This window comes from Ananas comosus, linkage group 1, assembly GCF_001540865.1.
Source record: "Ananas comosus cultivar F153 linkage group 1, ASM154086v1, whole genome shotgun sequence".
Lineage (NCBI taxonomy): Eukaryota > Viridiplantae > Streptophyta > Magnoliopsida > Poales > Bromeliaceae > Ananas > Ananas comosus.
The window spans coordinates 908,866-936,823 of record NC_033621.1 but is presented as its reverse complement, the minus strand read 5'-3'; the positions used below and the strand labels follow the sequence as shown (position 1 = coordinate 936,823).

General features: G+C 35.9%; 4 protein-coding genes and 1 long non-coding RNA gene across 6 annotated transcripts; 4 read left to right on the top strand and 1 right to left on the bottom strand.

Moving 5' to 3' along the window:
• On the top strand, positions 1,089-7,922 carry LOC109722577 (probable mannan synthase 4). The gene is made up of 10 exons (XM_020250673.1): positions 1,089-1,335; positions 1,456-1,820; positions 2,548-2,646; positions 4,774-5,026; positions 5,692-5,802; positions 6,075-6,211; positions 6,525-6,638; positions 6,902-7,101; positions 7,197-7,391; positions 7,483-7,922. The coding sequence occupies exons 1-10, from the start codon at positions 1,215-1,217 to the stop codon at positions 7,658-7,660; spliced, it is 1,773 nt and encodes a 590-aa protein (XP_020106262.1). The 5' UTR covers positions 1,089-1,214; the 3' UTR covers positions 7,661-7,922.
• LOC109722600 (E3 ubiquitin-protein ligase RING1-like) lies at positions 10,309-11,051 on the top strand. Its single transcript, XM_020250698.1, has one exon. It carries the CDS (start codon positions 10,586-10,588, stop codon positions 10,838-10,840), a length of 255 nt encoding a protein of 84 aa, XP_020106287.1. The 5' UTR covers positions 10,309-10,585; the 3' UTR covers positions 10,841-11,051.
• LOC109722585 (cyclic dof factor 1-like) lies at positions 17,493-20,088 on the top strand. Of its 2 annotated transcripts, none has more exons than XM_020250682.1 (2): positions 17,493-17,716; positions 18,679-20,088. In XM_020250682.1, the coding sequence occupies exons 1-2, from the start codon at positions 17,597-17,599 to the stop codon at positions 19,849-19,851; spliced, it is 1,293 nt and encodes a 430-aa protein (XP_020106271.1). In that variant the 5' UTR covers positions 17,493-17,596; the 3' UTR covers positions 19,852-20,088. The 2 variants fall into 2 exon arrangements, with proteins under 2 accessions (XP_020106271.1, XP_020106276.1); XM_020250687.1 differs by having other exon boundaries at positions 17,497-17,716; positions 18,685-20,088.
• LOC109722610 lies at positions 23,067-25,235 on the bottom strand. Its single transcript, XR_002219511.1, has 2 exons — positions 24,815-25,235; positions 23,067-23,419 (listed from the first exon to the last, which is right to left on the bottom strand). It is a non-coding gene; the product is annotated as an uncharacterized LOC109722610 (long non-coding RNA).
• On the top strand, positions 26,634-27,543 carry LOC109708701 (probable calcium-binding protein CML45). Its single transcript, XM_020230519.1, has one exon. The coding sequence runs from the start codon at positions 26,858-26,860 to the stop codon at positions 27,437-27,439; it is 582 nt and encodes a 193-aa protein (XP_020086108.1). The 5' UTR covers positions 26,634-26,857; the 3' UTR covers positions 27,440-27,543.

The following is a 27,958-nucleotide window of genomic DNA, read 5'->3' as shown; positions in this document are numbered from 1 at the left end:
CCAGCTACACATCTAATTTGTGGGCCACATGCTGGACAGTAAGCTCTGACAAAAGAGAGGACAACAAAAGCAGGGCCCACATCAGGAACAAAATTAAAATTTATACAATTTTACATATGGTGTAAATTTTTGGGTGTCGAAAACGGCATCTTTGGAAGGTCTCTCAAAATAAATTTTAGGTTAAAAATATATAAAATTTATCTGAACTATGGACGATTTTGATTCGATTATCTGATCTTTCGGAATTTGATTTTAGCGTCGTCCAATATTTTAATTTATTTGATTTGAGTCAGGCAACGACACCTCGACGATTTTAATATTTAAACGGATCGTTAATTTTTGCATATTTAGTTAATATATTTCGTATAATTATCACAGCTATAAATTTATTAAAATAAATAATTAATTTAAATTTTAAAGTCAAAGTGTCGTTAATTCACTCAAATAAAAAAAAAATAGATAGTTAAATTATAAATTTTTTAAAAAATTAAACATTAAATTATTTTATAATTCCGAAAAATTTTATCCATTTTTTCACCAAATTATTATGACTGTACAAGAACAGCACAATAATCATGTGAGGATCATCCTCATCCTTAATTATTATGACACGATTGCTGAATCTATTGTCCATGGCATGTGTTGTTCGAATCTTTAAATATTGTGAACTATAATATCACTGAAATAATTAAAAAAAAAAATTTGTAAGATGCAAATGGCCGCGAAGTTACCAAAAAAATAAATTTATAAGAAGAAAACAAAGAGGACCCAAGACGTGTCCCCAAAAAGCCCACCCACCACGAGGAATTCTACACTGTCACACTTGCACCACGTGATCAATAACAAGCCAATCACATTTCTTCTTTTCAAACAAAAGTATAATAAAAATACTTTTTTACAATCATGATGGGACATATATTCTTAAAAAAATTAATTTGATTGATTTGTTACGCCACATCACTAATATACCTGTTGCATTCTAGAATTTTTCCACCCACCACACCGCTATTCCCACTGGCCATCCAATCCAGTCACACACAATAAAAATAAAAAAGGGAACTTCTTGAAAAAGCCATAGAAAAGCTCCAAGAAAAAAAAAGAAAAAAGAAAAAAAAAAAAGCTCTTTTGGAGGAAGCTCTATCCATTCCACTACTACTCCTACTACTCCAATAAATCCTCTACCAAATTAACAAAGTTAGTAGCTAGACACAGTCATGGAGTTACGGAAGATGAGATCCTGCACCACCCTTCTCCTCATACTACTACTACTACTACTTCTATCATCATCCATCACCACCACCTCCTCCTCCTCTTCATCCTCCACCAACCCCCAAGGTACACAAATCCTGCACGCACGCTTTTTAAAGCACCACCACCACCACCACCACCACCACTCCGATATATAATCCTTGACTCTAATCATACATAACAATCTCGTTTTTCTCTGATTTGAAGCCAATGTTGAGAGTGTTTATGTTGGAAAGCCGGGTTCTCGGGCGGTTCTCGGGGCTTTCGACCGGTGGACCGCCGTAGGCGGGCTATCGCCGGAGCAGGTGTACAGCGTGTGGCTGCGGGTGCGGGCGCGGGCGATCGCGCCGGTGCTGAGGGCGGTGGTGGCGCTGTGCATGGTCATGTCGGTGATGCTGGTCGTGGAGGCCACGTACATGAGTTTCGTCAGCCTCGCAGTGAAGCTGCTGAAGCTGAGGCCCGAAAAGAAATGGAAGTGGGAGCAAATCATTATGGACGGAGGGGATCTGGAGGGGCGCGGAAGTAACCACCCTATGGTGCTCATCCAAATCCCAATGTACAATGAGATTGAGGTAGATCTCTCTTCTTCTTCTTCTTCTTCTTTTTTTTTTTTAAAGAACTATGTTGCATTTGGTTGCACCATTAGATAATCATTATTGGATTATACGATTACAAGATAGAGTGAGCGAAAAAAAAGAAAAGAAAAGAAAAGAAAAGAAAACGTTATGAGAAAGATGTAAAAAAGGAGTTTGGCTCAGACAAAGAACGCACGCACTAATATGTTCGTAGTACAAAAAGATCTGCAGGGCTGGTACATTTCACTTTTTGATTCTTATATCGTCTCTACAATTAATCTAAAATTGTAATACAAAGATATACCGTTCGAACAATTTTATGAGATTGAGATGGAGGCTCCCTCTCTCCTTCTCTGTACTCTCTTACCCTTTCCTTTTTTTTTTTTTGGGGGACAAAAATTTTATGGGCACCGTACCCAAACAATTTTATTTGTTTGGGCACGGTAGTGTCCGGATGGGCGCCGCGCGTGCAGCAGTGCCCATCGGCACCCTCCCTTCCCCCTCTCTCTCTCTTTTCCTAAAAACCGAGCCCATTATTTTTATTTTTTTTTAAGTGTGCGGATGGGCGCCGCTCCGGGCACCGTGCCCAAACAAATTGTTTGGACACGGTGCCTATAAAATTTTTATCCTTTTTTTGGGGGGTTAAAAATATATTTCCTAGTTATTATTATTATTATTATTATTATTATTAATGGAGAGAATATTACTCATTTTTGTAAAATAGGTATACAAGCTCTCGATTGGAGCAGCATGTGCCCTGACGTGGCCACAGGATCGGATCATAATCCAAGTCCTCGACGACTCAACCGATCCAACAATTAAGGTAATTAATTTTCCAAAAAAAAAATACATAACAAACAAATAAATAAATTTAGAAATTTTTTGTTCCTCTTTTTGAAATTTGATGAGAATTTAGCTAAATATGGACAAGAATTTTTTTATGCATAAAAAATAGAAGATAATATATGATCACAGTAATTGATACCCAAAAGTAGAGAGTATGCTTTGTAATGTAAAGTATGAATTATTAGCTGTCCCACAGTGTGGTTATTTTACAATTCAAGTTGATATAATTTAGAATTGTTTGGGCCCCACCGCGCACATGGTTTTGCTAGTGGGGCCCGCATGCAGTAAGGTGGTGCCAGCTGTTTATCGTGTATTATTTTTTATTTTTCTGATTTGTTTATACATATTTTTTTTAAGGTCCAACGTCTTAGTAATTCGGTCGTTGACTTTAATTGGAATAGAAATTGGTTTTTTTTATTATTACCACAAAAAAAAAAAGCTGCGTTTTGCTTTTGTTTTTGTTTTTGTTTTTCTTTTTCTTTTGTGAGCTACGATTTGTTTAAGATGCTAAGTTACGGATCAACACATATGAATGAAGATCAAAAAAGAAAAAGAAAAAAAAAAGGCATGTCACCATATAATTTGGCCAACTATATGAAACATAAATTTGATTTGATGTTCTCAATCATCTGCAAATGTTAGTGGTTATCACAACCAAGATTTTGAACTAACCTAAAGATTGATCATGCTACCTTTGTTTTCTTCTTTTTTTGAGAGAATTTTAAATATAAGTGTTATTTATGAGCAACAAGGTTCGTATTATGACTAAATATAATATATTTGTTAATATATTTGCTCTGACAATAATAAAAATTATTTTAGATATATCATTACTCTGCTATCCCAATCTGAAAACTCCATACCAAGCTGTTCCTGACAACTTGTCCTTGTCCTGCTATTATAATAGTTGGAAAAATAAAAAGGGAAAAGAAGAGACTACCAGCCACTTATTGGAGAATAAGCTCCAACAAGCATGGCATATTCCACCTTGTCAAAAGGATGCTACTTTATTTTCCCCTAGTAGTGCTCTCAGAATATACTATGTCTTACATTACAATAAAAGTTGAGCATCAAAATTTGGGTGAGTAACCGACCGTCCCCAGAGCAAGTGGCATAGGGATTGGTGGTTGGTACCCGAGATCTCAAGTTCGAATCCTAGTTGATTCACATTTCCAGCTAAGTTTATTTCTAAATAAAATAAACAAAGCGGGTAGCGTGCTACCTATCTCTCTCAAAAAAAAAAAAAAAAAAAAGGGTGAGTAATTCTTTCATGAGACCATGACTTACATCTATATGGCTTATTCATTTCAGAAGAGGGAAAAAGGGAGATAAAGAAAAACAGGGTATGGTTTAATAGTGCATTAAATACTTTTGAAGGTGGTTTGGTTGGTAGTAGTTGGAAAGTATAAGGTCTTTCAAAAAAAAGTAGATGGTTCCATCAAATTGCAGGAAAGCAGATAACATTATTGCAAGTCAGATACATTAGATTAATTGATCCTATTGAGTTTTACATTCTTGTAAACTAGCAAGCCTGATTCCTGTACAAAAAGAAGGGGAAAAAATAGCTTCTTTCTTCTTTGTTTTCAATAGCTTTAAATCATTTCAACTCAGTTTGAACACCACTTATCTATGACATCAAGTCTATACATAATAGATATAGAGGGTTTTATAACAGAAAGAAACACCATCATCAGAGAAGGAACATATACTACTTTAAGAGACAATCAGGATGTAGACAGCAAGAATCGACAGCGAGAAATAACCTCACATAGATCTTGAAATGCCATACATGTTAATTATACAAAACATTTGCTAAAACAAGTATCCGGTAAATTCCGGCGTACACTTTTTCCCCTACCAGGTCCAGTATTTTGATATGCCAATACAATATTAACAAGTAAAGTTGCTGTAACTACTTCTAATGAACTTATACTGCTGCCGAAGACAATTAAGTTGAAATGATCATAAAGATTCTAATCTCATCTTAACTTATTTCGAGCAAATAAGCATATTAACATCAACAAAAAAGAGAATAACACAATCGGCTTGTTTTACAAGGAAATTTTGTACGTGCATTAATTGGCGGCATTTTTCCCGAATGTAGGACTTGGTGGAGCTCGAGTGCCAGACTTGGGCAAGGAAAGGAATAAACATCAAATATGTAATCAGAAGCGATCGGAAAGGATTCAAAGCAGGAGCTCTCAAAAGAGGGATGGAGTGTGATTATGCTCAGAAGTGCGACTTTGTCGCAATCTTTGATGCGGATTTCCAGCCAGAGTCGGATTTCCTCATGAGAACCATCCCCTTTTTCGTGTTTAATCCAGAGATTGCTCTTGTGCAAGCACGGTGGGATTTTGGTAAGAACCCCTTCACCATTTAACAATTCACTATTTGCTTCGTTCAGGTACGAAATTATCTATGCTGACCAAACAACTTCAATTACAACTGATATAAATCCCTATGTTTCTATTTTTCGCTTGTCATGAATCGATTATATGGAAACTGTCCAGTGACCGCCCCAATGCATCTTCACTAGCAAGATTCATTGTGCTGGGAATTTCCACAGGAAATGTGTGAGTCATACCATCAATTTCTGTCTGCATTTCTCCCCAAATATAGAGGGTCACCAATAGGATCTTAGAGCTAAAGCTAGCTTCACCAATGTGAATGATTAATACCAGTTCTGTCGATGTTACCAAATCCTCATCATGTATTTTTCACTCCCTGTCATGTATTTAAACACTACCTGCTTAATCAAAGTCACGAAGAATACCTAATGAATGAATGATAACTCTAACAGAATGTATCTCTTCAAACTGCTTTACCACATGAGTTTTAATTCTAAACTAGACGAGTTATGCATCCCAAACTATGTTTTAGATTTTCGCTAGGAAATTACTGCACAAAAATTCGATTCAGGATATTGACACGTCGGCTGTGAAATCATTTATTCATTCTGATGTCTTCCAATTTTCAATTGACAGGATGTTGCTGACATCGCCTTTGCCGGACAATTTTGCAGTGAATTACAAGATGAGCCTGCTGACAAGGATACAGAAGATGTCGCTAGATTACCACTTCAAAGTAGAGCAAGAATCAGGCTCAGCTATCTTTAACTTCTTTGGTTTTAATGGTAAGTAACCAATCTTGATTTAAATTTTTAACAAGTACAATCTACATATATTTTGAGTCTACCAGCAAGATACAAAATCCAGCGCTCTGAGAAAAGGAACAAAGAGAAGATAGAGAGAGAAATAAAAGAGGAAACAAAGAATGTAATCAGATTTCACCATCACATCTCTTATTTTATCTAAACATTAGTTTAAGAAGATTAATTGCTTTATGAGAATTGTCAGAATCATGTTAACTTTCTAAAAGATATTTACCTTTTTCTCATATTTATAGGGACTGCTGGAGTGTGGCGCATATCAGCTATGAAAGAAGTAGGTGGTTGGAAGGACCGAACAACTGTGGAAGACATGGACTTGGCTGTTAGGGCAACCCTTAAGGGCTGGAAGTTCTTATACGTTGGTGACATAAAGGTACTCAGCTTTTGCCCATATAAAAAGCGCTCCTGACAAAATATTCACATAGTGTATAAAATCTAAATTTGTGTATACCCTCCAAAATGCGGTTTCTAACAAACACAACCCTGTTTTATGTCGGGACATTTTAGTAAGTGAAGGGGTGTATATGTATGAAATTTGAGTTTTTGTAGGGCATATATGTAAATTCAGGTTTTGCAGGAACATTCAAGTAAATATTCCTGTAAATAGATAATTTTGCTGGGTGCATATGTCAGTATCTAATTGATGCATTACAGCGTGTAACTGATGATTCGACGATCTATCACAGGTAAAGAGCGAACTTCCAAGTACTTTCAAGGCCTACTGCCGTCAGCAACATCGGTGGATTTGCGGAGCTGCAAACCTATTCAAAAAGATGGCCTATGACATAGTGATTGCAAAGGTGAGTTTTCCTCGATGAAAAAGATTAAGAAATAATGGGTTACTATGCAAAAAACTCCATGTAGACACACATTTTTTTGTGCCGACACTTCCATTAGGGCACGCATGCAAAGTATGGTATCCAACGAACGGGCGCAAAAACCAACCTCGCAGGTGTATTTGCTCCTCATTTCACATACATAGAGGGGTCGCCATGGAAAAAACTGCAAACAACTATAGAAGTGGGTGTCTCTTTGTAATAACTAACACTGTTATTATAATCAGGAGGTCTCTCTGTTGAAGAAGGTTCATATGCTCTACAGCTTCTTCCTTGTGAGGAGAGTTGTAGCCCCTACAGTGTGCTTTGTTCTCTACTGTATTGTGCTTCCAGTATCAGTCATGGTCCCAGAAGTCACCTTCCCCGTTTGGGGTGTGGCTTATATCCCCACAGGCCTTACCATTCTCAATATCATACAGAACCCTAGGTTGGTTTTGCTTAGATGTTTTTAAATTCCCTATCTCATCCTGGTCTTCTGTTTTTTTTTTTTTTTTGAAGTGATTTCTCATCTTTTCATTACAGATCACTACATTTGATGCCATTTTGGATACTGTTCGAGGGCGTCATGTCCATGCACCGGATGAAAGCATCAATGGTTGGTCTATTCGAGATCGCGAATTTTAACGAGTGGGTTGTAACGGCAAAGGTAGGAGAGGCTTTCAAGGAGAACCCCGAAGTTCCATTGCTCGAAAAGACCCGAAGTAAGATTAAAGACAGGTACTAAAATCAAATGAAATGAAAATCATCAAATTTGCAAAGAAATGGGTTTGGTTTGACTTACTATGTTCATATTGTATTGTGTTTTCAGGGTCAACCTTACCGAGCTCGGATTTTCGTTCTTTCTCTTCTTCTGTGCCTCCTATAATCTGGCATTTGGACCAGCCAGCTACTACCTAAATCTCTACCTTCAAGCCTTAGCATTTTTTGTCCTTGCATTTAATTACGTCGGCACATGCAACTGCTTTGGCACCTGCAGCTGTTGCTGATGGCAACTTGGCACAGGCCCTATTTGCACTTCGTAATTTTTGCCGATTCTTTTCCCAGTTGAAGATTCATAGAATCCACAGTAAATTGGGCTGATTTTTTTTTTAAAATTTTTTAGTAAGGAAGTCGCCTTCAATGCCTCCTCTATTCTTTTCCTACAATTCCCAACTAAACACCAATTGTTTGTTTCTTGTATAACTGAGAACTTTTTTTTTTCTTTTTTAATAATTTAAATTAAGGGCAGCAGTATTCTTGATGTTATCAGTCGTTACTATGTTTCATAGAAGTTCAATGAAATGCTAGATGTTGAACTGCTGTAACCATCTAAGTAATAATCCCTTGTAAATGCTGCCGTCGAAGACTCAAATCTAAACATTGAAAACTAAGCAGAAAGAAATAATTAAGTACCATGGTATTACAGCGAACGCGATTAATTAGACTAATTAAATATAACAGGCACAACATAAAGGTCAAGTAATACCAAATTTGTATTGAGAAGAACTAGCTATAGTAAAATAATCACAAGATACTGCTTGTCAGAAACTATAAGCATGTATCAAGATCAAAGCACATATTCTCCTTCACATAAACAATAGCATTAAATAAGCATACAATGTGATTGCATTAGCTGTTTGATCAAACTTAATAACAATTGGGTCTTAAATTCACAGGAAGTGGCAAATATATCAGATACTCCAGCTAAAAATACTTAAATACAGAAGATCCACTGCACAATGCATAGTGATTACAGTATAACCGTACCAAACATGGCCATTTCCACTTTAAATAATCAATTAACATAGTTGAAACCAAAATAACATAGTCCTTAAAAGGAGAAACCAAAAAGGAAGCCGATTTCGTGCTAGTAAAATCTCAATTTCTCATCGATAGTGATCAAAAAACCCAAAAGCGACCAAAAATATTAGGATTTACGCGGCTCACCGAAGAATTTCGCGTGGATCTCGAAGATATCGGTCGCTGGGTAGGTACTGGAGAAAGATCCCAAAACCCTAATTCTCCCTTCCTCCGATCTCCGGGAGAGAGCGAGAGAGGTTAAATGCGCAACTACTTTTAATTGGCAGATACATTGATGACATGGTAGACCCGGTCTAGGGCATAGTTCACGTTGGATGGTGTTGCCACTGTGCGCCAATCCGAAAGTAGGAATGTCAATGGATCGGGTTTGGATCAAGTTTTTAAAAATTCAAATCTGAATCCGAAAATCAAATTAAAATTCGTATCCGGACCCGAATTCGGACCGAAACCTGGCGGGTTTTAAAAATTCATACCGTTAAATGAAGATCTAAGAAATAAAAATTATTAAATACTTTATGTATTATATAAATAAATAAAAATAAATTATATATATATATATTCGGATTTTAGTTCGGATTCGGATCAGGTAAATACAAAATTTATACCCGTATTCATATTCGTCGAATTTTTATTTTTCATACCCATAACCGAATTCATATCCGTTTAACTCGAATAAATCCGTCCCGTTCGAATTCGAATTCGAATAATATTTCGGATATTCATATCCATCGACATCCTATCAGAAAGGTTCCCGCAGCTTCTGAAAAACACAAAAATAGTGACGTCACCACCCTATTTAGCACCTTCGCCGTGAATGCTATAGGTACCCCCCAAGGCCCTTAGAATGCTACTATTAGTGAGGAGTACATTGCACACACTTGAGGCAATGAATGTTTAATGTAGTTCTTAAATCTTAAATATATTATTATTAATTAAGTAAGAATAATAATTTAAAAAATTGAGGCCTTGCTTGATATCACGTTTTTTTATTATTTTTTATGTAAAATTCACACTTCAAAAAGATGTAGGACAGCAGAAATAAACAAAATATTGCTTACAAATTTTACATTCGAGATATTTATTTAGCAACAAACTAAAAAATATATTTTTTACTACTAAATTTTTCATATATTCATATTCAATTATAATTACATGTATGTATAATAAAAAGTACAAAGGAGCTTTTTGGGGTACGCAAAAGATTAGGCCTAAAACATTGGGCTTAAGTTTGGCTGCCGAGTCCTCAAAAATATCTTTCTGTTCCCGACCCGGAAGAGTCAACAGCTGCTCGCACGTCTAAATCCTCCTCAATTTTCTTTTTTTGTTAAGTAACCAAATTTTTAATTAATCAATCATAATTTTATTTTACTATAAACTACACGAGATCAAATTCTCTTTGTCGATATAGGATCCTACGTGGCAATTCCTCCGCCTTAGATTCACACGCTTAGCTTCTTATTATTACTTGATTATTATCAGTTAGTTATTTATTTCAGGTTTAGTAATTTTTTTTTGAAATGTATATGAAAATCCAAAATCGACCAACTTACACATTCCAGAACCTTCCGCAACATGCCATCGTCGCCTCCTTTTATAATTCTCCCTCTTTCGCCGACTCTTCTTCTTTCTCTCTTATTACTCTCGATTTCTCGAACCAAATCCCATCTCCCTCTCTACTCTTCTCTCTCACTCGATCGCTCGAGAAGCGCCATGGCGGAGGAGGAGGAGGGGGGGTTCATGGATCAGCTCCGGCGCGCCATGGGAGGAGGAGGAGGAGGAGGAGGAGGAGTGGGGGGNCTCGAGAACAGCGCCGCCGAGGGATCGCCGCCGCCTCCGCCGCCGCCGTGCTGGTCGGCGTCGCTCCACCGCGGGACCTGGTCGAGGGTGACCACCGCGTCCGCCCCGCCGCCGCCGCCGCCGACGTCCGTCGCCATCGCGGGTCCCGAGGCCACGCTCCGGTACATCGCGCACGGGTCTCCGCCACGCGCACGCGGCGCGGGGCGCTCGCTAGGGTTTCGGGGGCGGAGGAGGAGGAGGAGGAGGAGGAGGAGGAAGAGGAGTGCGCGATATGCTTGGATGGGTTGGGAACAGAGGGGGGGGCGGTGAAGGAGATGCCGTGTGGGCATAGGTTTCACGGAGGGTGCATAGAGAAGTGGCTGGGGATGCACGGGTCCTGCCCCGTGTGCCGATACCGGATGCCGGCGGAGGAAGGGGACGAGGCGAAGAAGGGCGGCGGCGGCGGCGGCGGCGGCGGCGGCGAAGGAGGTGGGGAGGGGGAGCGGAGGGAGGTGTGGTTTACAATTGCGGTGGGGAGGAGAGCGGAGAGGGAGGAGCAAGAAGAGTATAGAGGAGATGGAGATGATTGACCTGGAACACATTGGTTTTCTTTTTTCTTTTTTTCTTTTTTTCTTTCTTTTTTCAGGGATTGTTGTGATCTATCCTCTTCTTCTTTTTTTTTTCTCTTCCCTTTCTGTTTTTAGATTCTTTTGATTTCTTTTTGGTGTAGTTTGAACTGTACATATTTTTGTACATATTTCGTTTGATTTCTCTGAAAAAAATTTGTTTTATTTTCCAGTACTGGTTCAGTTCGGGATGTGTGAGATAGTTCTACGGTGGTCGATCGCATTTGGTAGAATAAAAATTGAACTTAATTATGTTTCGAGTTTTGTCAATAACTTGAACTTCTATTTTCAGAGATTTATGACAAAGTTGTGTGGAAGGAACAAAGTATCAGAATAGTGGATGGAAGTGGGCGGAAGATTCTGCGCAGATCACGAAAAAGAATCTGACCATCTGGCAGCAGGGTTGCTTGTAGGCCAGACGAATTATCGTGGCGTTGGAATGCGATCTGCAGATTCACTGTCAAATCAGCGCATATCGTTTCAATCGATGGAGTTTGAGATTATTTGTTGATGAAAATTTGGAGCCTCAGAATATCTTCAAAAGTCAAATTTTTTATTGGGTAAATTTTTATTTGGTTTGTGCTTGGAAAAAATGGAGCAGTCACAGCGAATAATCTACTCGAGGGGTGGGCAGGGACGCCACTTGTGCGGAGGAGTCTTGAGACAGCTCTCGTTGGGTGTGTGGGGGCAAATAAAATTTGGACCTTATATATGATATTTTATTCGAGACATTTTTCTATTTAAGTGAAAAAATAATAATAATAAAATAACCATCACACAATAATCGTGTTTTTTTTTTTTTTTTGGAGAGATGGGTAGCACGCTACTCGTTTGGTTTACTTTACTTAGAAATAAACTTAGCTAGAAATATGAATCAACTAGCATTCGAACTTGGAACCTTAGATACCAACTACCAAACTTTTTATCACTTGCTCTAAGGACAGTCAGTCACACAATAACAAAGTTAGGAGACAGAGGCTCAAAGAGTAGATAGAATTTTTTTTTTTTTTTGAAAAAAAGGATCTTGAATCCTTATCTAACCTAGAGGAAGACATGGAAAAACTTGCGCGTAAAATAAACCAAATTGGATCTAAGCCCGTGGATCATTAGATATTAGGTCCTTTGTTTTTTTAATTCAAATCAAGAAATGTTATGGGGGCCTTTGGAGACCAATTAAGTGGATCTTTGGAAGTAGGGAGGAGATTACAATTAACTTTAACTAACTTAACCGATCGTCCCTAGCGTAAGTGACAAAGGACTTGATGGTTGGTATCCGATGTCCCAAATTTGAATCCTAGTTGATTCACATTTCCAGCTAAGTTTATTTCTGAAATGAAATAAATGAAACGGGTAGCATGTTACTATCTCTCAGAAGAAAGAAAGAAAAAAAACAAAACAAAAAACTTTAACTAATTAACTTAGGATGTGGCAAGAAAGAGGAGAGCTAAATTGCTTCAAGCAAAGGGTAATTGATAATAGTGTAAGAAGATAACGAAAGGAACAAACTTTTTGTAAAATAATATAAAGGGAAAACTTCAAAAAACCCCCCTGTGGTTTCATAGTTTCTCACTTTGACCGCTTGTGGTTTAAAATGTATCAAATTTCCCCCCCTGTGGTTTCGTTTTTATCTTTTCGATAACTTTTTCGTTAATATTTTATTAAATTATATACAAAAAAAACTTCAGATACCCATCTAGATTTATCAAATATTCACTTTAGTACCCTTTAAATTAACTTTATCACTGAATTATAAAAAAAAAATGAAATTGATAAGAAAAAGAAAAAAAAAGAAACCACAAGGGGGCAAATTGATACATTTTAAACCACAGGGGGCAAAGTGAGAAACTACGAAACCACAGGAAGGGTTTTTAAAGTTTTCCCTAATATAAAACAATCGTTGCTCTTCGAAAGCTTAAGCTAATAGAGAATGATATTTTTATATTTAACACAATCTCTCATGTCTGGGTTCGACACTTTTTTGATAGACTCATGACATAGATTTGAATTAAATGAAAAAAAAACTAATTTATATCAACATGTTTGCTTAGATAGATTAGCGTCTTGTTCTATAGTAGGAGGCAGGGTTGAGCTCAGTCATGTTCGAAATGGCGTGAGACTCGGTTTGAACTAAGTTATATACGAAGTAGTGTGAGGCTCACAATCGAGACCTGTGGACACTGTATTTATATGTTTTAAATGAATTGATTGTGCATTTCTAACAACTCGAACTTTGGAATAATGGTTAGCGCCAACGATCCAACAAGAATCTAACGTGACTCAAATTTACTTTGAGATCATATTAAATAGTATAAAATAACCGTTATTCTCTAAAACGCCTAAATTAGTAGATAATGATGTTGTTATATTTATTACAGCCTTATAGGGAATAGGAAGGAACGCAATCTCATCATATCATTTGTATGAAAATTTAGAGTTCGAGCCTAGCCTTAGGCCCTTATAGGATTTAACATATACAGGTTTTAGGGACAGTTTCTAAGATATGGTTTCTAAATGCACATCAAAATCCCATTAGCTAGTCATTAATTTCTCTCTACAATACGAAGAGTATTGTAGAAGCTCCAAAACCGAATTTTCTGAATGCGCAGCATTTTTAAAAAAATAGGGATTAATTGGATAAAGCTTTCTGTAAATATAGTGAATTACAAATATATTTCTATAAAGTTCAACTTTTTTATATTATTCTTGTAAAAATCGGTAATATTTATATTTGTCCTACTGGTTTGTTATCGTTAAAACACTATTTATTTTTTAATAGTGGATGAATGAAACAAAAAGGAAGGAATGAGTGTGAGAATGCAACCTTGAAAAATAAACTGAATGAAATGATATTTTTACCCTTATAAATATATTCCTCTAAAGTCCTAACTTTTAGAATTACACAGAAATGTCCTCCCAAAAAAATATTTTACCCAATAATATAAAAAGAATAAAAAGATCAATTTAACTCATTTACTAATCAAGGTTAAATATTTTACTTATTATTAACTATATTTTTTTAACGAATTCTAACAGTAAAAAATATATTTAAAAATATTAGAATTATTTTTAAATATATAAAAATAAAAAACTGAACTTTATAGAAAAATAAAAAATGGTACATAATTAACCAAAAAGAGAGAGTTATAATAATGAACTTAATTTAAACAAAAAATAGAAAAAGGAAACAGTTATGTACACGTTGCTAACTCCTATACGTATTCGCGGACGGATCAAACGATGGGACAAGATCACCACACGTGCCAGCGAAAGCAACGTACGTCAAAATCGTATGATTTTGTCAAGGACACGTGTCAAGCAAAAAAATCAAAATTTTAAAAAATTAATTAATTCGTAATAAAAAAAAAACCTCCTATCACGACCCCATGAAATAAACTATTACATTGCCCACAATTCATAACACGTGTACGTATGTTATTTGCTAGCCACCCCAATCTGATCATGATGCAAATTTTAATTTTTGACTATTAAGAAAAGAAAAGAAAATAATTTATTTACTCTGATTTTAAAAACACAACAAAAGAAATTATTTCATTTGATCGCTACCCAAAAAGTGCATGCGCAACATCCAAAAAAAATAATTTTTATTAATTTGGCTCTCAAAAAGTGAAAATTTAATAATAATTTTTATTAATTTCGCTCTCGAAAAGTGAAAAATTTATAGATAAAGTCGTGTAGGTGTGACCCAAATTTTTGTAATCTTCAAATTTCTCACCTATATTTTTTGATTCAGCACCTATACATCAAAAAGATTAAAGGAAAGTATAAATGATATAATATTAACTGATAAAAAAAAAAAAACCTGTAACACATCATTGCTTTTTTTTTTATTTTTAAACATTAATAAATTTTGTATAACTTAGTAAACTTGCAAAAAGACTTTATTTTCGTTAGGGACAATGTAAGTAATAAATGATAATATTTTTTTAAAAAAATTAGGAGGAAGAAAAAATTATTTTAAAATTTTATTTTTTTTTATTTTTGAATAAAATATTTTGGATAAGATGGTAAATAATTCACTACCCATGTATAGACTTTTTTATGTAAAATTTTATTTTAAATAAATAAAATAGTAAATATGATGTCAACTTAGATCTTAACTTTTTTCTGATCAGAAGTTGGACTAAACTATCTAGTAATATTATATTCATTATGAGAATTTTTTATTGTAATTGAAAATTAGAAATTTGGTCAAATGTCCATAATAAAATAACTTATTTTGGTCTTCTAGCATTGTTGTCCTAATAAGATAAATAGCTGAAATATTCTATTCTTTTACATTAGAATAAAAATTAAATTTTTATATATATAACTTTTAATTATACAAAAAAAAGTTCATAATTATCATTAGGTTCCCTATTTTGAGGTCCAAAGAGTACCTATCTTTTTTCAAAAAAATGTTTCAAAAAAAAAAATACTGAGAAAATGGTAGCACACTACCATTTTCATTCATTTAGCAAATGAATTTTGCTACAGGGTTCAAGGCAACGCGGCCTCAAAAAAATATTGAAGCTAACCAAGACAAAAAAGACAAATAAAAATAAAAAATTCGTAAAAAAATTGCTGATTCTGTTGGCTTAAATGGGTCAGCATCCTGCCCTGTAGCGGGAGGTCAAGTGGGCCGAGTCACGTTCGAAATGGCATGAGGCTCGGTTGGGCCTATTCATATTCGATGTGGCGTGAGGTTGGTTCGGCCGAGTCACAATCGTGACCAGTGAGCGCTGTATCTATAAGCTTTAAGTGAAATTGATTGCGTATTTCTAACAGCTCGAGTTTGAAATTAATGGATAACGCCAACGACCCGACAGATTCTACTCCTCACTCAAAATTAAGTTACTAAAAACTGCAAAACTCGGTCTATTTTTTACTCATGTTCCGAATTCTTCTTATAGGAAAAAGCAAAAAAAATTCAAATGATTGGTTCCTAAAAGTTATATTATTTAAGAGCAGGCGTTGAGCAGCTATTGGAGGATACTGACTAGGAGTAGGTCTCAAAAGAGACCTCCTTTTCTCTGCCCCCTTCCTTTCCACCTGGCAAAAGCTTGAGATACCCACCATCTAAACCAACCCAGAATAAAAAAAAACACCCAAATCCAAACCCAGATCACCACATCCCAGATAGATAGGTTAAAAATACATGAATGAAAAATATCTCCCTAACTGGCCTAACCCATTCTGAAACAGATCTCTAATATTTTTTTTTTTTTATAATTTAAGTAATTTTAACAAATTAAATTTTTAAAAAATTATTAAATTTATTTATTTCTCGACAAATAAAATTTTACTACTGAACAGCTGACAGCTAACATAACAATCATACCACAAAGTAAAATAAATAAATAAATAAATAAAATATCGATTAAAAAATAATAAAATTGAAATCTTCTCTATTATAATTAGATATTCATATCGCATATAAGTAAAAGAACAAAATTATTTCAAAACACCATTTTAATTGGATATTATTATGCTACTCCTGATTTTATATATATATATATATATATATATATATATAGTTTGACTGGGCTACTATCGGTAGTAAACTGTTCGGTTTACTACCGATTTATTTTTGATGATAGAGCTTCCAAATCGACGATCGGCATCGTTGAACATGATCTAGACCATTTAAATTATCTAGAAATCAAATTTCATGATTTTTTGGCATCACTAACTGAACGATCAAAGGGTCACAAAATCTATAATTTTAATGGCCGATATGGTGCGTTTTCTCATTTAACGGTATAGAAGAGTTCAAATCAACTAAATTTTTGTTAAAAAATTCTTTAAACTATTTAAAATAAGATCTAGATTCTAGGTCTCAAATATAAAAATTGTATCATCACTTTTTGAAAGGTATTCATTTCCAGCCATTTATTTTTCTGTTCACTTGATGGGCAAGAGAACAATATCGAAAATGTGTGAAATTTGATTTCCAGATAGTTTAAATAGTTTAGATCATGTTTAACGGTGCCGATCATCAATTTGAAAGTTTTATCATCGAAAATAAATCAGTAGTAAATCGAGCTGTTTACTACCGATAGTATTCTAGCAAAACTCTCTCTCTCTCTCTCTCTCTCTCTCTCTCTCTCTCTCTCTCTCTCTATATATATATATATATATATATATATATATATATATATATATATGTGTGTGTCACAATAAAGGCTTTTTTTTTTTACTATATATAAATAGAATTCGGCTATGGTGCTTTTAAAAGCACTAAGCACTTATACTTATAATTTTTCACCGTTAAATCTATTCCTTTGATCATTTTCACCCATTAGATCATACTATTCAACTAACTACCCGCAAAACTCTAAAGAGCCACTACCATTCTAATCGCACAAATTCTTAATCCAAGTATTAAGAATTTACAAGCATCAATAGCTTGGTGAGCTCAATTCATATAAATAATAAATAAATATACAATAATCTCAATCCACTTTTGAGTCCATTTTGTGAGTCACATTTTCGGGTCCTTCTAAATCTTTTTTACGCAGGACGTAAAAAGCCGACCAGAATCAAATAACGACCCCCCGAGGCCACAAAGCAAACTTGTGGCTCAGAATCCCTCTCCCCTGCTGACGTGGCACTCCTCCTCTCTCTCTCTCTCTCTTTCTTTCTCCCCCCCTTCCCTTTTCTCTCTCTAAAACCCTAGATAACTCGAGCGAGAGCGCTAGAGAAGGAGAGAGAGAGAGAGAGATGTCCGAGAGTAGGGATTCGGCGATCAAGCTCTTTGGGAAAACGATTCCGCTGCAACCTACTGGGGAGCATCCTCCGATCACCGATTGTGGCGGGGACGGTGGCCGAGAAGAGGAAAAGGTTCGATTACTGTGGGAAAAGATTGGATTTTTATGATTTGAGTTCGAATTGTAAAGCTATTGAGTTTTTAGTTGTTTTGATGTGCTGATAAAAGTTTTTGGAAACTTGGGGCACTCCTTTGATGAGAAAAAAGTGGTTTTTTCTCTTTTTTTGTTTTTTTGTGGGTCGTTAGGTCGATTATAAATGTAATTTGGCTTTGTTGGGTACTTGAGTTAGCACGAAGAGATGGGATCTTCGTTGATTGTTGCTTCGAATTTAATGTGTCTTTTTAATTAGAAATCGGAGTAGATTAGTGACGCAACGGATTTCGTAGTGTTTTGGGGGAGACATGGTTTGGTTGGATTTGGTGTTCTGATAATTGTTTTTAGTGATTTGGTGGGGTTTGTGGGGATCTGTAGTATACTCATTTTGAAGAGGAAAAATTTGGTCTTTTCGCAAATATATCATTTGGCTTTAATTAATTGAACTGTAATTTTGAGTTGGATCTCCATGATTGCTTTTGAAGGACAGTGGTTATGAGCTTTTACAGCAGGAAACTGATTGAACTGGGGATTGAAGGAAACAAAAAAAAAAACATTACTTTGTAGAAGAAAAAGAAGAAGATTAGAGCAGGTGGAGAATTAGTCACGACTCATAAAATTAAGTTCTTATAGGGATTGAATAATTTCGCTGCGATAGAATGTAACAATCTGTTGTAGTTTTCCCTGTTTTTTATTTCAGTAATGTAAGCATTCAATTTTTCTTTTTCTTTTTTTAAATTTTCCTCCTTTTGGCTGAGATCAGTAATAGAGCTGAAACGTGAAACCACAAACATGACTTTAAATAATTTGTGTTCTGTTGTGGATTTCCGCGGCTTCATTGTTTGTAATTTAGGCAGGAATTTATCCTGAAGATTATTAGCCGTGGAGTATTATCAGTGATCTTTCTCTTTCTCTTTCTCTTACAAAAGATGTTCTTCTTAGTTTCAGGACCTCCAAGAGAATGAAGCTCCTCCTAACACCGAAAACCAAGACCAAGAGTTGGCAAATTCAGAAGGAAAGCCTGAGCCTCCTCCTTTGCCGCCTACGCCAACGGATTCCTCGAAACCATCTCCTCCTGATGCGGCTACGGAGAGTAGCTCACAGCCCGAACAGAAGTCGAGCAATACATCATCGAGCGAACCGAAGGAGAAAACCCTGAAAAAGCCCGACAAGATCCTCCCTTGCCCCAGATGCAGCAGCATGGACACAAAGTTCTGCTACTTCAACAACTACAACGTCAACCAACCACGCCACTTCTGCAAGAAGTGCCAGAGATACTGGACGGCCGGCGGTTCCATGAGAAACGTGCCGGTTGGAGCCGGTCGGCGAAAGAACAAGAACTCCAGTTCCCATTATCGGAACTTAACCGTGCCAAGTCCCTCTCTTCGAGTAGTTGGTGCTAACAATAGCTGTACCGTACTAAGCTTCGGTCCGGATGCCCCTCTCTCCAAACCAATGGCTTCCGTGCTTAGTGTCGGAGATCAAACAATGAAGGACCGTACTCGAAACGGAGTGATAGTGCCGGAAAATGGCGCAGAGAAATCAAGTGGGTCTTCCGTGATTGAACGGAATTCGGAGGAGGAGAGAAGGATTAATTCGAAAGAGAAGACTGCTGAAAAATGTCAAGGGATTGGTAATCAGTTCCCCAGCCCATGTTTGAATGGTACTGCTTGGGCCTATAATCCTTTCTATGCTCAGAGCTTTGCTATACCATTGTACCCTGCACCTTACTGGGGTTGCACCATGCCTGCTAATTGGACAATTCCATGGGCATCAAATTTTGCGGTTAATACTAACTCTCCAACCTTAGGCAAGCATTCGAGGGATGGAAATGGGATCAAAGAAGACAACACAAACAAAGCAGGAAACCGCAACGCAGCCCCGCAGGAAAAATGTGTGTGGGTTCCCAAGACGCTTAGGATCGACGATCTCGATGAGGCCGCGAAGAGTTCTATCTGGGCGATGATCGGCATAAAGAACGGTGAGCGGGGCTCGGTCTTCAACGCATTCCAGACTAAAGTTGATGCTAAGGATTATTCTGCGGAGAATTTGCAGCTTCTGCACGCTAACCCCGCGGCTTTTTCGCGGTCTGTCAACTTCCATGAAAGCTCTTAGTTAAGCTTTTTAACTCCATATGTATACATACCAAAGTAGAGAATATTGAAAAATTTTGTAAATTAGATGAGGATTTGACTATGCTGTTTATGATGGTTGTGTTGTATTTTGTAAATGTAAATAGCTACTGAGTGAGAAAAGAGTGGGAAGGATAAAAACGAGAGAGAGATTTGCTGTTGTATATATAAATAAATTTGCTTATGTAGCTGTAGAGGATTTATTTTTGACTTCTTTGTACCTTTGTTCTTAGACTCTTCTTCTTCTTCTTCATTCTTCTGCATCTTCTTCAGGCTTGTTATCTTCATCAATCACAGTGTATAAAATGGAAAGGTCACACTAATATCCTTGATATACAAAGATCAACAGTGAGTGCCAACTATAGAAGGTAAAATTTATATTAACAGAATAAATAATTATCAATAGAAAGGTACAGTTCAGAATCCATCACTTTGGAATATAAGGCAGAGATAATTTTAACATGAAAAAATATATTGTGGGAAAAGGTGGAGATAAGACAAGGAATTAAAGAGAGAGACCACTAGAGGGCCACCTCTGACTCTTTGAGGATTGGCATGAATTTTTGTCCACAAAGAGCCAAGCATCTTTCTTTTTTCAAACACACCTTCTAATTGGCTCTTATAATGTGGTGGAAAGAAGAATATGAAGGAGATATGTTGCAAAAGAATTGAAAAGGGGGTTAAGCAGTTCACATTTCAATAGACCCACTTGCCTTTGACCAACTAAAATTTGATTATTTGGTGCAAAAGAACCCACCAATTATCTAATGTTACTAAGTTTAATTTAATGAAAACAACTAATTTTGGTCCACCAAAGCTAATAGGGTGGAAAAGTGGCTTTTTTATATTTGTGATTTTGATACAAAAGCAAAGGGAAAGATGAAGCAACCAATGAATGTATTCTTACAGGTTATTCTGCATCAGATAAAGAATCAGCAAAAAAGAGAAAAGCATGTGGCTATAGATTTCTCAAGGAGCTTTTGCTAAATCAGTTAGATTCTGTACCACAAGCATTCCTTGATGTATTACCTTAATGTTGTCTTGTACTTAATTAAAGTACTCCTTGTCCTATTGTTATCTCATATATCTCACTAAACTTATGTTAGTTGAATTTTTGCTTCTTACGCTATGCAAGTACCCTTAACAGAACTATTTTTGATCTAGCTGAAGCTTCTGTAGATGCTTCTTGTTTCATTAAAATCAACTCAATTATTTTTCTCCAAAGTAAATATAAACTCATCAAATAGTTTTTTGAGTACAACAGAGAAAAGAAACAAAAAATTGAAATCAAAGCTTAAAATGTTGGAGTAAGAATCTTAGTTTAGCTTCCTAAATCAATAAAAGAAATTTAAACTTTTGTACCAGCTACCATCTTCTTACTATTGCTAAAGCAATTTCAAAATCTAAACTTCAAAACACAAAGATGCTTTTTGAGAAATCTAGTTTCTACTAAAAAAAAGAAGAACCTTTTGTGCAATTACTTTAATATTTTCTATAAATGCTTTAAACTTTTCACAAGGAAATAAACACACTCCACCATTTCGTGGTACTGCAACACCCACACGTTCCTATCCTATCATTTTGTTTCCTTTTTTTTTAATGTTGTTGCTCAATGACAGGGGTCAACGTCGGTTGACCCTTTAGCATTTGTTCCCAATCTTTGTCAACGATTCATTGGGTAGAAACAATTTTCTTTTTTCTTTTTTTTTTGGGGATTGTGGGACACTCAACCTCCAGAAGCACGCCACTTTGGCCACGTGTTAAAGCACTTCCCCTAAAAGCCAAAATTAAAAAAAGGGATAGATTTTAGCATAGTGGGAGAAGCTACATGGTGCTCAAGTATATTTAGAGGATCAATTTAAATCAAACAGTTCAAAAAAATAGAAATAGAAACTTCAAATTGAAAAGTTTACTTTTAAAGTTTTCGGTTTTTTTTCAACTCTCGGCCACATATAGGGGCCAAACTTAATTTTATTTGTCAATTTTGTGATAATTGATGGAAATTCCTTGGTTTTGCAAAAGGAAGTTTAGAACATTTCTTGCAACTGCTTAAAATTCAAAAGCTATCAAAATTTGAAGTAAAATTTCAATTCGATAAGTGCCAAATTGTTAATTCTTGTAAGTTTAGGATTTGCTTTGAGAAATTTCTTTAGATGAGTGGAGAGAAAAAAGATGGCTTGTAACCACCAAACTCCAATCACCGTGTAAAGCTTTTATTAAACACACTCATGAAGTGTAGAGAAAAGAGTTTAGACACAATAAATAAGCTTACACGTGTCACATGAGAAGCATATCCTACTAACTTATTTTTATTTTATTTATTTTATTTTTTTAGGGATCTTATTTATATGCAATTTCAAATGGGGAATTGAAACTCCGACCTCTTGATCAGTAATCTAATACAAATCGACCGTACAGTGCAAGATAGTGGTGATACTATAAGAACATGTGTTGCTTAAGGATTTTGCTAATGAAATTTTTTACTGTAATTGTGTTTGAAGGTTTCTATATATTAAATGTGGCTGTTCAAAAGGCACAAAAGATAGCCTCAGGGAAAGATATTATAGGATGAATATATTTCCTAGAAAATTCTCAGCTACTTGGGAAGAGTTTAGCAATCATAAAGAATAATCATACGAAAAATGTTTTGTCTTCTAGTTTGGAGTAATAATAATCAACAAAATACCACTATTTGATCATCATTACTCGAAAACAAAGTTTTACTAGTTCTCCTCATAGAGATCATCCAGCAACTTCCTACCAATCTTTCCTAGTTATACGGCAAGATTAACGGTGCCACTTTTGATATGAAAAGACAAAATTTGTCAAAGTGATCAGATTCAATGAATCTCTCTCGATATTAAACTTTCGGCGAGAATTGTCAGAGTAGTGTCTCGGACGGAGAATAAAAATAACTAACAGGATGCTCAGCTTAGTATTTTCTGGGCATTTCTAGTCATCTTTTTCTGCTTTAAGATTCACAAAAGGAGATACTGGGTGAACCTATCTTCTAGAAATCTGTGCTCGTGAATTCTAGAGAAGCATTGAATGGATAAGGTTGTCCCCCACACATTTCCAGTTCACTACCCACCTTCCCCAACTAAATTCACCAAAAGCCATAGAGAGAGCATTGCTATCACAGCATGCAAATCCCTAAACACATTAATAAGCAATATACTCACAGCCGAAACCTAGAGATGTCGATAAAAATTTCATGAATATAGCTTAATTTGAATGAAGTTCTGAGAAATTCGGCAAGTTACATGAATATCTTCATCTCATTTAAACCAAGGTAACTTTACCCAGCGCCCGCATAACACGCAAGGAGGAATTAAAGACATTAGAGTTCGGGTTTCGACTTACGAGATTTCAGAATGGCTCCGTCTCGCTTCCTCGCTCTCCTTCTCCTCTCCGCCATCGTCCTCTCTCACTCGGCTTCACAAGGTGCTCATTTCGATTTCTCGTCCGCCGTCGCCCTTCCCGAGTTTCTGTTACATCACCTAGCCATGTTTACTCTTTGTAATGCAGGATATGGAACAAGGATTCAGAATCTGAAACAACATGAGATTGACCGCATTTCAGTAACTGATGTTGGTTTTCTCCACATATCTTGGTTCTTTTTATACTTACTGGATTTCATCAAGTGAGTTTTTTTTTTTTTTCCTTTTTTCTAAATTTATTGATTGGATATGTTAGGAGGGTTCATTGGCGAAAAGAGAAGTGGTGGAGATAGAGATGGACTACAAGGAGCCGGGGGCGAATACCAACTTGAAGAATGGAGCTCTCTTCGGTACTCCACCACCAGCTCCTAAACCAAAGTAGCTTCCTTCCAATCGGTTCCGACAGAGATTAGAAGTATGGATACTCTATATAAATAACAAAGGATCTAGTTCTCCTTTAAAGAACATCGATAAATGTAGTCGTTTGAACACAATGTGGCTGATATAGTTCACTTGTTATCATCCCTTACCATCTTTGTTGTAATAAAAGAAGGATACAAGTAGAAATATTTGAAACTTGGGTTGGAGTATGCACTTCAATCAACAACTATGTTAGTAAACCATGTCTAAGTGTGAGTTTGGTTCGTACCGTGGCATATTCTTCACAGGGTATCAATTAATCAAAACCAGTGGAAATCATTCTCACAGGTAGACTCTATGATTCGACTTAGCTTAAGAAATGTATAAATAGAAAACCTGCTAAGAGTAAACATTTTTCTTCTTAGTTTGTCCAGTAGTTTCTGGAACTGGAAAAATATAATTATTACATTTCTTAATTAGATGAGATAATTTACTGGTTGTTTGTATTGCACAAAGCAGGTTATGTGGAAACTTAATACAAAACATGACAAAGGAATCTTCTAAATTTAAATCAAGAGAAATAAGACAAAAATTCACGCAGAGGATGCCAAGAACATGTAATTAGATAGCGGCCTCACACTTCGCCTAATAGAATTACTCCTCAAAAAGTAAAAATAGAAAACCTAGTTCATCACAAATTAAATAAGCAGAATAAAATTATCAGTAAATTTCATACAGAGGACACCTCAAGCACCTCACTTTACAGCAGATCAAACAATAAGAGTTAAAAATTAGCGATTCTAAAATACATTTTATTGTTTATTTGGGGCCTCACAATCTTAACAAAGTATCAATACCCACAAAAATGATACCTTGAGTTCAATTATACACTTACAGTTCCCAAAATCACAAATGCTATTGTATCTTCATCATTTTACCTAAGTTTACTGGAAAAAAGTTCATATTTTCCATCTAATGCTGTGTTGATCGTTGGATTTTACAATTTGCAATCACCTTAGCCCCCATAAACAATAAGGAGCCAATTCGAGGAGAAACCCATGTTCCCAAACAATAAGAAGCAGGTAAAAGGCACAAAGTGAACGATTTTTTTTCCGAACCAGCTCGAAAATAAGAGGAAAATCTCACCTCCGACGAAAAAGAAGAAAAGGTCGGATCAATTTCACACATTTGAGGAGGAGGGGACAGTGCGATCGCGGTCATGGGGAAGAGATACGGCGCCACCGCTAGGGTTAATGTGGAGAGGAGGAGGAGGAGGAGAGAGGAGGAGGTGGACCGGTTCAAACCGGACCGGGACCGGGAGCGTCACGGCTCGGGCAAGGTCGCGGCTCGCTGGACCGGTCCACTACCTGGTCCACTTCCTCGGTCTAGTTTCCGACCTGAGTCGAGTCCAACCTTAGTGGAAAAGTAGAGACTTTGGTCTATGCTGGTCTAGTTTACTTTTACTGCTTTATCATAATTAAATTTTTTTTTTCCTATACTAAAATTTCAAAAAAAGTTTGTTTACATTTTTGATGAATAAAGTGTAAAATATACACTCTATTTTTGGATCTCTCTAGCAGTAAACTAAAACACAATCTCTCTCTCTCTCTCTATAGTCATGGTCTTCAAAGTGAACAATGTACTCCTGTGCAGTATTAATAGGAACACAATTAGGAGAAACTACATGGGAACCTTTGGTAGGTTCCATGAAAACAACATTTCACAACTACTCACACTGGACCACCCTAAAATGGAAATTAAGTTGGAAAGGGGGCCTTGTTGACAAAGAATGCATCCATTTGTCTTCTTAAGTCACTTTTAAGTTTCATTGGCTGAAGTTCACATTTTGTCCTCTGCTCCAAACTCTGCAAATAAAAGGGTAAACTTCAAATACTATTATTGTAGTTTCGTACTTTCTTACTTTAACACTCTGTGGTTTAAAGTATATCAATTTAGTGTCCTGTGGTTTTATTTTTTTCTTTTCGCCAGCTCCTTCGCTAATGTTTAGTTAAATTATACACAAAAAAGTTAAGTTTATCCAATATTCACTTTAGTATTTTTTAGTTTTAATTTTGTCACTGATTTAATGAAAAAAAATTACCGGATGGGATAATAAAAAGAAAAAAATGAAATCACGAGATACTAAATTGGTACACTTTAAATTATAGGGTACTGAAATAAAAAGTAAAAAACTATCGGGGTGGTATTTGAAGTTTTCCCCAAAAAAATTAAAAAAAAAATTGGCAGGAAATTTGGCACCAGTTCTGTTACTTTTCCACTGAAAACACATCACAGAAATCAAAAGCAGGTTCTCTGGAATCATTTTCCACCCCTCTTCCATGCAGGAAGTTTCATGAGAACTAAACATCACATCACATTAGTTGATAAGATGCCAAGTTTACACCAAATTTTCCAACATTTTTCCAATGAAGGTTTGGAATGATTTGTCATCACATCAGTTCAAGACTATCTCAAAATGTTTCAAAATATTTATGGTTTAACTTCAAAAAAAAAAAAACAACAAAGGATTTAATATACTATTTATTCTTATGGGTCAAGAACAGTAAGGATTTTCATAAATATATATTTCCTGATGGAATGAAGAATTATGTTACTTTAATTACTAGATTTCAGGAGTTTCTTTTTCCTATTTATGCGTCTAAGCTTGGCTTTGGTACTTAATTACCAACTAGACTACATAAAATGTTTAATTAGCTTAGCTTCTGAAATAAATTTATACTGTTTCTACAAAAGCCAAAGAAACACACGAAAAAAAAACGTTTTAGTTATATGTCGAGAGAGTTTTTGTAGCAAAAAATGTAATTATTAGTACTTCTTCGAATAATTCTAGCTAAACAGAACGCAAAGAAAGGCCCGCCGCCAAAGCTCTTTCTAGGAAATTTCCACAGGACTCAGTAGCCTTTCTCCTTCCTAGACTCAACCAAGTCTCCTCAAACTCCAAATACATTTCTTTTTCCTGCAATTTTTTAAGTCCATATCCATCACTTTCCCTCATTGCACCACAGGCACCTTCCTCCTCCTCCTCTTCTGTACCAGCCACCACATCCTTGTATTTAACCTCCTCCTCCTCCCCCACCTCCTCTTCATCCAACTACTACAACACCACCTCCAGAAGAATCTCTTACTACCATCCATCTATCTAAACAAGTAGAAATTAAAGAACCAGCAATGGAGAAGGCATCAAAAGCTAGCCCTTCTCGCGACCGATCGTTTCCGGAGCTGATCGGGTTCTTCTTCCTTCAACTCATACTCAACTTGTTGACCAGGACACTTCACAAGCTCTTCCCCAGATCACTCTCCTCTACCCTCTCCTATTCCATGCTGTGTCTATGCTCACCAGTAGTTTATGATGACAAGCCAAAGTCCAAGAACACAACTACTCACAGTGAACAAGATCACTGTTTGAGGAGAGGAGATGTGGGGATCATTTTGGAGTCCATAGGATTCAGTTTCAGCAAGGAAACTGACCAGGTACAACATGATTGCATGGGGGTTGGTGAGATGTGTAGTTTGTTTGAGGAGGAGGAGCCCAGTTTGGAGGAAGCAAAAGAGGCTTTTTGTGTGTTTGATGAGAATAGGGATGGTTTTATTGATGAATGGGAGCTGCAGAGAGTTCTTCAGAAGCTGGGCTTCAGAGAAGGGAGGGACTTGAATGCATGCAGGAAGATGATTGCAGCATATGACAGAAACAGAGATGGGAAGATTGATTTCAATGAGTTTCTCAAGTTCTTAGAGATCAGCTTATGCTGAATTTTCCTCCACTACATCTTCTAACTTTTTCCTTTTTCTGGAGCTGTACATATAATTTATGCGATGAGAATTAATGAATAAAAAGATCAAACTAATTATTACTTTGAGCATGTTTACATAAATGCTATGTTAGAAGAGCTATTCGAATACATAACAACAGCATACTTATTAAAATCCTCCAAAAAAACTTATTACTGTAATGGAAGTGTAAGCACAGTAATTCATTTCATCTTCTCACAATAAAAATATATAAAAAAAAACCTCTAAACATTTTGTTCAGCAAATGCTTATATGTTGTTTCTTAGAGCAGAGAGGTTGTTCAAGCATGCAAAGTCCTTCCCAACTTTTAATTTGTGAAATTGGATAATTTTAGTTAGATAAATTAGAAATATAATAAATTCATCGTGATTTCGTTAAATTTAATAGTTTTAATTACATTTAATTAATAAAACTAAAGGTATTAATGACTAATAGCTAATAGAGCTGTTAAATTTTACTAAAATCTCTAATTTAACTAGC